Genomic DNA, 13300 nt, shown 5'->3' on the forward strand with positions numbered 1-13300 from the left:
GATGGGGATAAAATAGTTCTCTTTGCATTTTATTTAAAGAATAAAATTACTAAAATAAGCTTTTAGGCAAAAAAAAAAAAAACTTTCATCAAGGGCTTTATGATCATTTCCTTTTTGAATGGATAGCAAAGTTACTTAAATGGGACATTTTTATCTATTAGTAACATAAAATATTAAATAAAAAAAATGAAATGTGGCTAAATTGTAGCCATGGTTTTTTTCTCATTTCTGTATCCCTATCTTCCTTTTCTTCTCTCTTTCATTTTCCTCAATTTGTTTTTTCTAGTGAGGAAGCGGTGATCTTTTTTAGACCCCATTTAGAAACACGGTTCAACCCTTGTTATTAAAAAAAAATTGAATTTTTTTAATTAATATTTTTTTAGTATTTTTGGATTGTTTTAATATACTGATATAAAAAATATTTAAAAAAAAAATCATCATCTTGATGCATTTCGAAATGAAAAGTACTTTAAACTGCAACAGCTACCACAATTCTAAATAGGCTTTTAATTCAATCCTTAGCAACACCTACTACAAACCTCCCTTATCTTCTTCTCTCGATACATAAAGAGCAAGAGCAGGAGAAGAAGCAACTTACAAAAAAAAAGAAGCTTTTTTAAAGAGAAACAAAGAGAAAAGGCAACATAAAAACTAGCGGAAAAATTATTTATTTATGGAAAGGAGTTGATGGTGAATTCTTTCTTGATTAAGGCTTCACATAATCACATCACCATGCAATTTGGATCGAGCCAATACTTTTTCGGTCGTCCCAATGAGAGGGCTGAATTGAAGGATAAAGTGAATGTCCTCGAGCAACTATTGGCAACTCTTAATGATACCTCATGTCATAATTTATTTTTGGGTTATTCCTCAATTCAAATTTTCTCTCTTAAAAAAAATAAAAAAATAAAAAAATATAACAATGAAAAGAGGATGCCAAAGCGTTTAGAAAATAACTAAAAATTGGTTGAGGTAGTTTAAAAATATAAAATTTAAAATTTGATAGTATTTTGTTGACTAATGAGAGCTTGTTGATAAAGAAAATTCAATTTGGGGAAAAAAAAAATCCAAAATCAGATGTTTATGAACTCAATTAAATGTTATTGAAGGTTTAATTGAATTTATGAAGGGTTTGATTGCAAGAAAAATTGATTTTGAAGTCAACTTACTTTAATTGGAAGGAATTAAAATTATGAGGTCAAATTATAATTTTTAAGAGCTAATTTGATCAAATCAGGGGCTTAATTGCATAAATATTAAAGTTTGGTGGCCAATTAGGGACTTATTTGAAGAAATCCGAAACCAAGGATCAAAATATAAAATACGTGTAAATAGAGGGGCTACAATTAAATCAAATCAGGGCCAAATTAAAGAAATTAAAAGTTTATTGGTCAATTGAGGGTCAAATTGCATAAATCAAAAATCAAGGACCAAGTTGAAAAAGGCAGCCAACTTCAGGGTCGACGATTGAATTTGGCAAGAATGCAATTGAATTGATTTTTAAAATCAAAATTGCAATTGAGGTCTTTATTAAACAAATCACAAATTGAAAATTGATTTGGGCTTTGGCATATTTGGCGTCGTTTTCATTTAAATAAAACGGATTATTTTGCCTAAAAGGCCACTCTTTCATTCCCTGTTCATAAAAAAAAAAGGAAAGCCTGAAATGTTGCCATTTTGAATGGCATTATAGTCTTTCTTCTTCTCCTAGACGTGCAGAGAAACATGGGAGGGAGCTGCGTTCCCCTATATTTTCACCTCCTTTTCTTCCCCTTTTTAGTTAAAAAAGATGCCAACCAAATACCTTATTTGCTGACCTAACTCGTGGTGTCCCATGTGTTGGAGAAATGGAGGAGACGTGCCTTTTTGGGTAGTTATGGGTTAGCAACACAGTGGCCGTCCCAACTATGTCTCTTTCCTGTTTTCAACTATAAATACAGGGGAGACGAGGGCGACAAGAGGGAACATAGAGGAGAGAAGAGAGAAAAAAGAAAAGAAAAAAGAGGACAAAGAAACAGAAGAACAAAAAAGAAAGAATAGAGAAAAATAGAGTAATAGAGAAGTAAAATGGAGAGGAAAAGGGAGAAGAACCACAACGAGCACCAGCGCCACCGCTTAACACCTCCAGCAGCACAACTAATGATTGCAGCCATCGTAGGTCAGCCATTCCCCTTTCTATTTTTTTTTTCTTTAGCTTCATCTTGCCTCCATGCTCACCACTGTTCACATAGTCTATGAACAATGGAAAGCACTATTCATGGATGGGCCAATTTTGGCGCAGCCAAATATTTGGACCCAGCCCAGTCCAAAGAAAAATAATTGGGTTGGGTTTAGTGTAATTATAAAAAAAAATGAAAAAAATTCTTTTGGAAACTTATAATTTTTTCATATATTTTTCTACTAAATTTTGGATAATATCGATTTATATTTTTACACCGTAAAAATATAAATCCGGTATTAAAATATCTATTTTTCATTAACTAAAAAAAAAACAAAAAAAATATCTTTTTTGTGTATACAACCAAGTGTCTTAAAGCTAAAAAATCATATTATGGTTTTTGTTTTCATACACTAAGAAAAAGTGTTTTAACATGCATTTTGACTTTAATAACTAGTTTATTAAAGTTAAGAGAAAATTGGCCAATATTTCAAAAAATAAAAAAAATATGTTTGTTTGGTTTTAATACTAGGAATTACAAATTTATATGTAAAACGTATTTTTAATATTAATTTTTTTATATTGTGCTTAGATTTTTTTATTAGATCATAAAATAATGTAGCTTACCTTGGGTATGATGTATTTGGGGTGTTAATATCTTCTCTTTACTCAACCAGCTTTTGTACCCCATCTCTTAGACTAGTTAGGGTTTATAGTGACCAAAATATTAGGTGGTGACTTCGATTTTATATTTTATTGATAAGAAACAATAATTCCTTATCTCTCCATATTTGCTAGATAAACTTTTATATACCTTTAAATGGTGGATGATCGTCACAACGTCGCACATATATAACACCTGTGCTCCACCTCTTCACCCTCCTAACTCAGGTGAAGATCCACTTTCTATTCTCCTCCTGTATCTTTTGTTAACTAGATAGATAAATTGTATTTAATAATACCTTTTAAATTAATAATAAAAATTTTCTTTTAATTCTATTTTAATTTTTTAATTGTAATGTTTGTTTTATTTATTTTTAAAATAATTACATATAATAGTGATGAAATGTAAAATACCAACAAAATTAATGATGCACTAAATCCCTTGGAGAGTTCTAGAGACTTGGAAAAAAATTATTAGACTTGCCCTTGTTAGATGTAGTTCTTCGACATATTAATTCTATCTGTAATATGCATATAATCATTTATAGATTTACCATCGGTTTATTCTGTTGGTAATATACATATAAATGTAATTCTTTAATGGATTAATTATGTTGGTAATATTCCATAAACACTAATGGATTTACCAATGAAATTATTGCTGGTAAAAGCTTTTTGTTTGATGCGATACTTTCATCAATAAATCCATCAATGATTATATTATTGATGGAATGAATGATGGAATAGAGATCTTTGAAAATTATTGGAATAGAAAATGTGTAATTATTCACTCCAAACTTCGATTATTTCTTATTTGACCACTGAGTTAAGCTAAATATTTATTAGAAGTGTGAATAATAACAATGAAATGTTAATATAATCACTCTAAACTTTTATTAGAAGTTTTCATAGGTATTACTCATATTGAGTTAAAATTTTAGATCAATCATAAATTGAAAAAGCCTTATAATAAGATCTAGAAGCTATTATTGGAGATTTGTATTAGTTTTCAAGTTAATTTAGGATTCTTATTCCTATTTTATTTAGAACCCTTTTATTGTTTTTTCCAAGGTTGTTTAGGTAGTTTGTTTTGACCTATTATAAATAGGATTATTTAGCTTGTATTTAAGTTTCTTATTTTTTACAGACTTTGATTTTAGAATAATCTATTGTGTGTGAGAAAAGAAATTCACTTAATCTGGTTCTTCTATTCTGACTTATTAAAGAATTAACCAAGCTTTATTACATATTTTATACTTGTCGTTTATGTTTCTTTATAGGTGTTGGGTAAGAGATTAGTTTCTTTAGTCTTAGTGTCTCGATATAAATCATCATTGTGTTAAGCTTAATCACAAGTTTGAATTTAACTTTCTTGAAAATGGTTGATTTAAGTGTGGATTTTTTAAATATCTATATCTATGGGGTTTGCATCACTCCCTCGTTAGGAATCAACCCTTTGGGTGACCCATATATCTTTCCCTTTTTCCCTTATTCTTCCCACAGGTTTCTTGGCTTTAAAGTATAAAGTTGCAAAACATGTTACAATACGCTATCCAAGCATGGAGTGATTATATTCACATTTCATTACTATTATTCACACCTCCAATAAAATATTTGATCCAATGGCCAAATAAAAAATTATGTTTATAAGCATACAACTATAAATTAAGAAAAATATACCTATGAAGTGGATGGAGTAGACTCCTCTTATACACATATTAAATTAACTAAGGTCTAATCATCCCTTATTGAACGTGTAGCATCCTTAAAATTCATCTTGATCTAAATACTCTAAATAAGACTATTACATGCATCTTCAAGCTTTTGTGCCCTTAATTATGTAATTGACCTAACTAAAACTTTTAATGGATCTTTTGATATAGTTTGAATTGCATCATCCCCTCTCTTCTTAAAAGATTTTGATTTTAAGTCATCATTTATGAAAAACAAAGAGAAAGAAAAAAAATATTAAAAGTAGCATTAACACCATACTCACCTAGTAAATCTACTTTGTAGGCTTTGTTATTAATTTTTTCAAAGATGTCGAATGCACCATCTCCTCTCAGCATCAACTTAAATCTCCTGCATTTAAGAAACTTCTCTTTACATATATGCTCCCAAACCCTATCATCTGGTTCAAAGATAATATTTTTTTTGACCTGTATTAGTTTTGAATCCATATTGCTCATTCTTTTTCTTTATTTACAATTGTACACTCTCCTAAAGAACCTTCATTACCTATGCTATGCTATTGTTATCATGACTAATCCTTTCACTAACAAGTAAATGAATCAAATTTAAAGATGTTAAAAAATTAAAGTCAAATAATTTTAAAAGGTGAATAATCAAAATATTAGTTCCAATCATAACAATCTTCATTTCTTTGTGTTAATCCTTCATACTTTTAAACCATTGAGTCAAATTCTATAATCTCTGAAATAATTATTAAAAAATTCTATTGATCTTGTTTTATATTGAATTAAAATTTTAAGTGAATTAAACATTGAAAAAACCTTTTAATAAAGATCTAAAAGCTATTATACAGGATTTATATTAATTTCTCAGTTGATATAAATTTTTTTTTCTTCATGTATTTATAGAGAGGGAAGGGTCTCTCTATGTCCCAAAGATGATTTGATTTAGACCCTTGTTCCATTGGGATAAATCTAAATCGAAAATGTGAATTCCTTGATAGACAAATCATGGTCGACTGGCCTTCTTTGGTCTCTTTTTTTGCGGTTATTTCAAGAGTCTTCTTAATATGGGTTAGGTGGTTGTGAACGAGGAGATGTTAGGCTAGAAGGTGATGTGTTTTTTTTTTTTTTTTTTAACTTTTGGTTGGCGTGACCCTCTATAATGCATTTATTGGATTGGGTCTTGCATTCAAGTCTTGTACCTTTCAGCACCATCTGATGATTTCGTAAGAAAATCATTTTGCTTTATTTTAGTGGTCCCCTTCAAGAGAATATTGGTTAGGTTAACATAAATATAGGGCCTTGCGCACGTACAACATTGCCCTAATTTTTTTCGAGCTCCATGAACTGGCTAACATTCTCTTACGAAAAACCTTGTTTTACTTTCTTAATACACTTCAAAAGAAGGGAAGAACATAAGACTAATTAGTGGTGATATGACCAAGAAAGAGATGGGGGAAAGGAACTACACTTCCCTCTTCTAGATAGACATCGTGACGCTGCTGTTTCGAATTTCAACCTGTTGAGTTACTTTTCTCGCGAAAAACAACCATCGTTTCCCCATTTGTCTAACTTGAATGGAGGATTCCTTGCATCCTCCATGTGACCGCTTTCCATTAAGGGTTGTGGGGTCTCAAGGTGTGTGTGTGTGTGTGTGTGTATATGTATATATCGTAATGTATTTCGACCTTTTACATTATACGGTGAAGCAGGAGGATAAGGCACTGGCTAGCTAGTTGCCCTTAATGGGGTCCCCGGGGCTAAGGATATGGAGAATATTCTTTTGATGTGAAATCATAAAATAGTTCGACCTGTGAGAATAAAGATAATTAATGGTCCTCTTTGGGAAGCAAGCTTTATCTTAATAGAAGGTATATTGCTTACGTTTGAGAAGGGTTCTAGTGTATACCAGTTGAAGAGAAGGGGTAGATATTACTTCATAAAATCCACTTGCATGTTGAAAATCCGAGATTGAAAATATTTCAAGCCCCCCTTGTATTCTACGCAAAGTACTATAGAAAACATATTTGAGGTAGGACATACACAGTAGAGAGTAAAATTCTATATGGGGTATGATTTTTTTATTTCATTTTGTATTGATTGGTTTTGTAGTTGCGGTCAAAGAACAAAGAATTTTCTTGCACGAGTCTTGACTTAGTTCGTAATGCTGACGGTCTTCTACTTTGGACTAACAATGGAGGGGGAGGGCTCCGTAGCTTCTAATTCATTAATTTTTTGTTACTTTTTTTTTTTTTTGATTAACGTGGGTGTCCGGGCCAGCTTACGCGCACCACGACTAATCCCACGGTCCACTGGATATCCTGCAAGCCTCAGTGAACAGGTTAGGCACCACAGGGATGATAGGTGTACCACACAGCAAGGAGCCAGCAGAACTAAGAAGGACACCACTCGCCAGCCCCACTCCTACGAGGACTCGAACCGAGGCTCGAAAGAAGGCGAGCAACGCCTTACGCCACTGAACTACAAGCTGCTTGATTAATTTTTTGTTACTTGACTATGAAGGTGGTAACTTTTTAGAATTGTCTGTTTGTAGGTCATCCATGGTCTAAATTTGTGTGGATCCCATGCTATATGTTGCTTCTCGAGGCTATGTTGATGTTGTTTCCATGTTTGTTATATGAGTAAGAGGAGCTTCACTCTTTTTTATTGTACTTTTACTTTTTCTTTCTTTAATTTGTATTTTTTTTTTCGTGGCCAGTCTCTTGATGACCGTTTAATTAAATCCTCAATCATTATTCAAAAAAAAAAAAAACAAAGAAAAAGTGGAGAGTAAAATTAAAATTTTCAAAAATTTAGGAGGATTATAGCCCCCTTGCTACATTCTTAAAACAAATTTAGGAGGGCCAAGTTCCTCTCATGACAAGTGTTTATTTGATAATGCAATTATATTGTGATTCAAAATGTTTTCTAAAATGACCTTGGAAAATATTTTTTTGGATGACGGTGATATGAAAATCTCAAAATTATGTATTTAAGAAATCCATAAAAAATATTAATTTAATTTCTTTAATTGAAAAACACTTTTATTAAACATATTCTAAATTGTTATGCCGATTCTGAACATAAATGCACCTCTAATATCTCTCGTTTTTTTTTATATAGAAATAGTATCTTTGTTTCACAATAATGCTTTCAGTTATTAATCAAGTAATATATAATAATAGTAAAAAAAAATTATAATTCTAAGAGTGTTCTTTGATTAAGATACGTGGATTGTTTATATATTAATATTTTAAACAGTATAATTTTACCATTTATTAAATCATTAACACACAAAATGGGCCATTACCACATATACAAGCAGAAAAATTTAAAAAGAAAAATCTCATACCATGTTAAAAAAAGAGAGATTATTTTTACTTATGAGAAAAACTTTTAATTAAAAACTTTCAATTATGATTTCTTAACATATTTTTATTATAAACTATTTTTACATATTATAAGCTTTACTTTAAGATTCATATTGAATATTTTTTGGTAAGATGTAAAAGTAAAAAAATCAAGAAAAATTAGATCGGTCCTTTAATGTTCTCAAATGCTTGTGATGGTATAATTGTTGAATTATGACTTATATGTCTTTTAAAAATTGACAATAATTAAAAATTCAAAATTGATATGCATTGAGAAAGTAAATATATTCTATTTTTTAAAAAAATTATGCTGATTTTTTTATTTTAGTTGTAATATAGATATTTTTTAATTTAAGTTTAATTAAAAAAACATGAACACCGATACCAAGTTGATAAAAAAATAAAATACTACAAAAAGAATATAAAATTTAGGTGAAATATTTTTTTAATTTATATGTAATCTATTACTATTCATGTTTAAAAATTATAAAAATAATATAAAAACACATAATTATAATAGATATGAAAATATTAAAACAAAATTGCTAAAAAATAAATTATATGTAAATAATCAAATGAAACGTTTGGCCCTTATAGCGCTAGCACTGTAGCATCTCACCAGTGAAATAAGATGATGAATAAATATAACATCTTTACAAGTTAATATTAGCAATAATTAGCATGTATAATATAGCTAAGCTTATAAAATGTGATTAATTAATGTAGTGTGAGCTTGTATAAATGGGCAAAATGGACATAATTAATGAGAATCCAAATTAAAGAGGCTATAAACTTATTCTATGGTATTTACTCATGGACTTCTTGTACTCTAAATGAGAATTGAAAAAAAAGAATTGATTTTATCAAATGAGTACAAAAATAAAATCAAGGCATTCTATACATATATAGGATTGAAAAAACTTAATCTCTTCTAAAACAATTATTTAATTGTCGCTTGTGGTTCTTATTGGTGGCAACCTCTTTTTTTTCTTTTTTTCTTTCTACAACTTCAACTTATTATTCTTTTTATTTTGTCTATACATCTAAATCTTGTATTTAGTTCTATATGATTGTTACACAAAAAATTGTTGTTTTCTATCAGTAGATAGAGAGAATGAGAGTCGTTAACTCATATTTTGATCACTAAAAATTCTAACTTTTTTATCGTTTGAATGAGGATTAGTTGCTTAAAGGGAATGCATTAACATTCTTAATAAGCCTTACCTAAGGTAAGCTATATTATTTAATTTTCTTATATAACTAAAGTATTATTATGTTTTCTAATTGATGGTTTGTCTAAAATTTAATAAAAGTTCTTCTCAGTAGGGAGATCCTTAATTTATTAGATAAAAACCTAACTGTTCTAATGTCAATATAAAAAACGAACTACCTTTTTATTTAATATCAGAAATATGACTTACGTATAAATTTGCAATTCTAAATACTAAAATAAAATAAAATAGGTTTTTTTAGTATTTTTGAAATGTGGGTGACACGACCAAAAGATTGATGTCTTCTCTCAAGTGCAGGAGTGTCGAAGTAATAAATAACCCGGCAAGACCGGGGTCGAACCACAGGGAGGTTAATTGTACAAATTATAAATAACAATAATACAACAACAATAACAATAACAACAACAACAACAACAACAACAACAACAACAACAACACAAGACCGGGGTCGAACCACAGGGAGGTTAATTGTACAAATTATAAACAACAATTATAAAACAACAATAACAACAACAACAATAGTAATAATAATAATAGTAATACTAATAATACTAATACTAATAATAATAATAATAATAATAATAATAATAATAATAATAATAGTAGTAGTAGTAGTAGTAGTAATAATAATAATAATAATAATAAACAAAGAGAAGAAGAATAAGATGATGAGAACTTGGAGATGGAAAATTAATGTAAGGATTAAACAATAATAATAACAAATGTCAAGGTTAGAGGTTCCATTAATGGTATATCAAACAAGTATAGTATAAACTCTTATTATTGAATTGGAAACCACACACAAAGGAGGTTCCAATCAGATTATATATTGTTAACATGATTACATTAGTCATCTTATTCAATTAATGCTAATACTTGTAAATCTCGTCAAGCATTCATGATTATAACTTATGTTAACAACAAATCAAGTTCCTTTCATAGCTCAGGTGTCGGTTATACCATACATTATGGGCTATGAAAGTGCCAAGCATTTGTTGTACCAAGTGTTATACAACGTAAATCAAGATTAGTCATTTAACAAGCAAAGTATTAAAGAGTGAACAAGATAACAAATATAAAACATGTTAGTATCAAACATTAAAGTCCATATTAAGTTTACATTATACTTATTCTTACACCATTAGTGTAACCTTTTCACCTTGACATAACTAACTTAGCCAGACATAATAAAAGAAAGCAAAATAGATAAACAAAATAAGAACATAAAAGTTAACTAAGTAAAGGAAAGGAAATGAAAGGCATAAACTTGATATTAATGAAAGCAAAGCATAAACATTACAAAAAATACAAAGAGAGAAAGGAAGAGCATGATCTTGATCTGGAAACCAAGATGCCTAAATGCATGGCAAATGCCTCCTTTTATAGGCCAAAATTGGGAACTATTGATTTGATGACTAATTGATAAGTGGGTGGCCAACTTTTGACTTGGTGACAATCCTTATCTTCTCTTGTCTGCCCAAAACGTCATTGATAACGTCAAAACTGGAGCCAGTTGCAAACATGAAAGTTGTAGGCAATTGTCTCAGCTTTCTTGTGTAAAAAATTCAGCTCATTTGGACTTCTAGAACTCCAGATATGGCCAAAATACCGAACAGTGCTCGGGCTGGAAGACAGATTCGGGCTTCTTTGTTGTTGCTACAATTTGGACTTGATAATGGCCTTTTTAGATCTTGGGCTCCATATGAAAGTTGTAGGCCTATCCATATGAAAGTTGTAGGCCTATGTCTTACCTTTCCATCCATATAAATTGGACCTAAATCTGAGATATATAGCTCTAGATATGACCCAATTACCGAACAGTGTTCCGGTTTGGATTGCACCGACATCTCTTTTCTAAGTTTGGCCATCTCTTTATCCTTGCAATTTAAGTTCTTCAAGTCATCAATCAATCCTTTCATTTATGTGATAGACCTGCATTAAAAATAGACATTTACCACAAATTATAGGTATCTTATATTATTAGATACATTATTATAAAACATATTTTAGTTAAGGAGTTATTGATACTTCAAGTGCAAAATGATGATATAAAACCATGATAAAAATGCACTTTTAAGTACTAATCAAAAATCAAACACCACTTTAAACCGAACGCTCTGATACCAATTGTTGGGAATTCCGACCGGTGATGTACTGATATTTGCTCATAGGAGGCCAAACACACTGACACAATATTTAACGTGGTTCGGCAAAACCGCCTACATCCACGGGAGAAGCCATTACATTATGTAGGGAGAGTACAAGATTTACAACAATAGAGAAGGAGGAATCATCCCCTCTTTGAGCAACTCTCAACCTCACTCTATTTCTCTCCTTTTGTGCTGCAATGGCAGCCCACTCTCTCCTACATTTCTCACCTCTTTGGCTCTTCTTCCTCTCTCATTTTGCTCTCTCATATATGCCTCTATTTATAGGCATTCATGGAAGCTCTTCTTGGTTTGTTGTCAATATTGATGGCTACCAACTCTAGCTCATTTAACAATGGTGGCCACCAACTCTATCTCATTCAATAATGGTGGTTGGTGCCTTAAATGAAATGGCAACCAACCTAACAGGCTGCACACTCCAATCTCCCAAGCTCCGACCTTTGTGCTATTTCCAACTGCCCGTTAGAATCCATCGAAACATCTGATTGTCAAAAACATTCTTGCCCGCAATTCTATTATGCTTATGGCGATGGCAGCCTGATAGCTCGCCTATACCGCGACTCTATTAGTCTACCGTTAAGCAACCCAACAAACTTGATAGTCAATAATTTCACATTTGGCTGTGCCCACACCGCGCTAGCCGAGCCTATTGGAGTTGCTGGGTTTGGCCGGGGAGTCCTTTCTTTGCCTGCCCAGCTTGCTACATTACCTCCCCATCTTGGGAACCAATTCTCTTATTGTTTGGTGTCTCATTCCTTTGATTCAGACCGACTTCGTCGACCAAGCCCGCTCATTTTAGGAAGGTATGATCATGATGAGAAAGAGAGAAGGGTAAACGGTATTAATAAGCCTCGTTTTGTATATACTTCTATGCTCGATAATCCAGAGCACCCTTATTTTTATTGTGTTGGACTTGAGGGTATTTCTATTGGTAGAAAGAAAATCCCGGCTCCAGGGTTTTTGAGGAAGGTTGATGGAGAGGGGAGTGGTGGGTTGGTGGTGGATTCAGGGACTACTTTTACTATGTTGCCGGCGAGTTTGTATGGCTCTGTTGTGGCAGAGTTTGAGAAACGATTTGGGCGAGTTAATGAGCGAGCTATAGTTATTGAGGAAGATACTGGATTGAGTCCTTGTTATTATTTCGACAATAACGTGATGAATGTGCCAAGTGTCGTGCTGCATTTTGTGGGGAATGGATCAAGTGTGGTGCTTCCTAGAAGGAACTATTTTTATGAATTTTTGGATGGTGGTGATGGGAAGGGGAAGAAAAGAAAGGTTGGGTGTTTGATGCTGATGAACGGTGGTGACGAGGCTGAGTTGAGTGGTGGGCCGGGGGCTACTTTGGGGAATTACCAGCAACAGGGGTTTGAAGTGGTTTATGATTTGGAGAACAAAAGGGTTGGGTTTGCAAGGAGGCAGTGTGCATCTTTATGGGAAACCTTGAACCAGGATTAACAATTAAACCTTAAGAGGGTTTAAGAAGTCCAAGGTTTTGGGTTTTGTTCGTACAAGTTCAGTTCATACTCGCATCACTTTTTTGCTTTTGGCATTGAACTCAATAATGTCCATTGAAATGTTTATTGCTTGGCACATAGGAAGGTGGACGCGAGAAGCAAAAAAACGAAATGCCTGTAAAAAGCTGTGTAAAGTTGGAATCTATAGTGGTTGTTGTGATTAAATAGTGTTCCAGGGATGGATGGTGTATTTAGTTTGAGCAATGCTTTGTACATTATTCAATAAGAGCTGACAGTGACGATGCAAGAACGTTTTTCCACAGTTCCCTTTCTCATTTACTATGTGTTTGTTGAAGCTCTTTAAATCTTCTCCAATCCGCAGGTACTACTGATCATAGTTCCCAAAATTAAAATGGGATGAAGTTAATGTCACTGGAAGAAGGTAAATTTTTATCCCATTGGTCAGATTTTTTCATAAAGGCAATGATATTTTTGCCAATCTCACCTTCTCACTATGTTATGTTGCTGCTGCTACTAAATTTGATATTGATCTGATCCCC

At 31.7% G+C, this 13300-nt stretch overlaps 1 protein-coding gene across 1 annotated transcript; it reads left to right on the plus strand.

Annotated features, from left to right (window-relative positions):
- Positions 1 to 2067: 2067 nt before the first annotated feature.
- Positions 2068 to 13062, plus strand: LOC105133291 (aspartic proteinase nepenthesin-1-like). The gene is made up of 2 exons (XM_011037221.1): positions 2068 to 2154; positions 11695 to 13062. The coding sequence occupies exons 1-2, from the start codon at positions 2068 to 2070 to the stop codon at positions 12739 to 12741; spliced, it is 1134 nt and encodes a 377-aa protein (XP_011035523.1). The 3' UTR covers positions 12742 to 13062.
- The last annotated feature ends 238 nt before the right edge of the window (positions 13063 to 13300 follow it).

Source organism: Populus euphratica, unplaced genomic scaffold (genome assembly GCF_000495115.2).
Source record: "Populus euphratica unplaced genomic scaffold, PopEup_1.0 scaffold110.1, whole genome shotgun sequence".
NCBI classification, from domain to species: Eukaryota; Viridiplantae; Streptophyta; class Magnoliopsida; order Malpighiales; family Salicaceae; genus Populus; species Populus euphratica.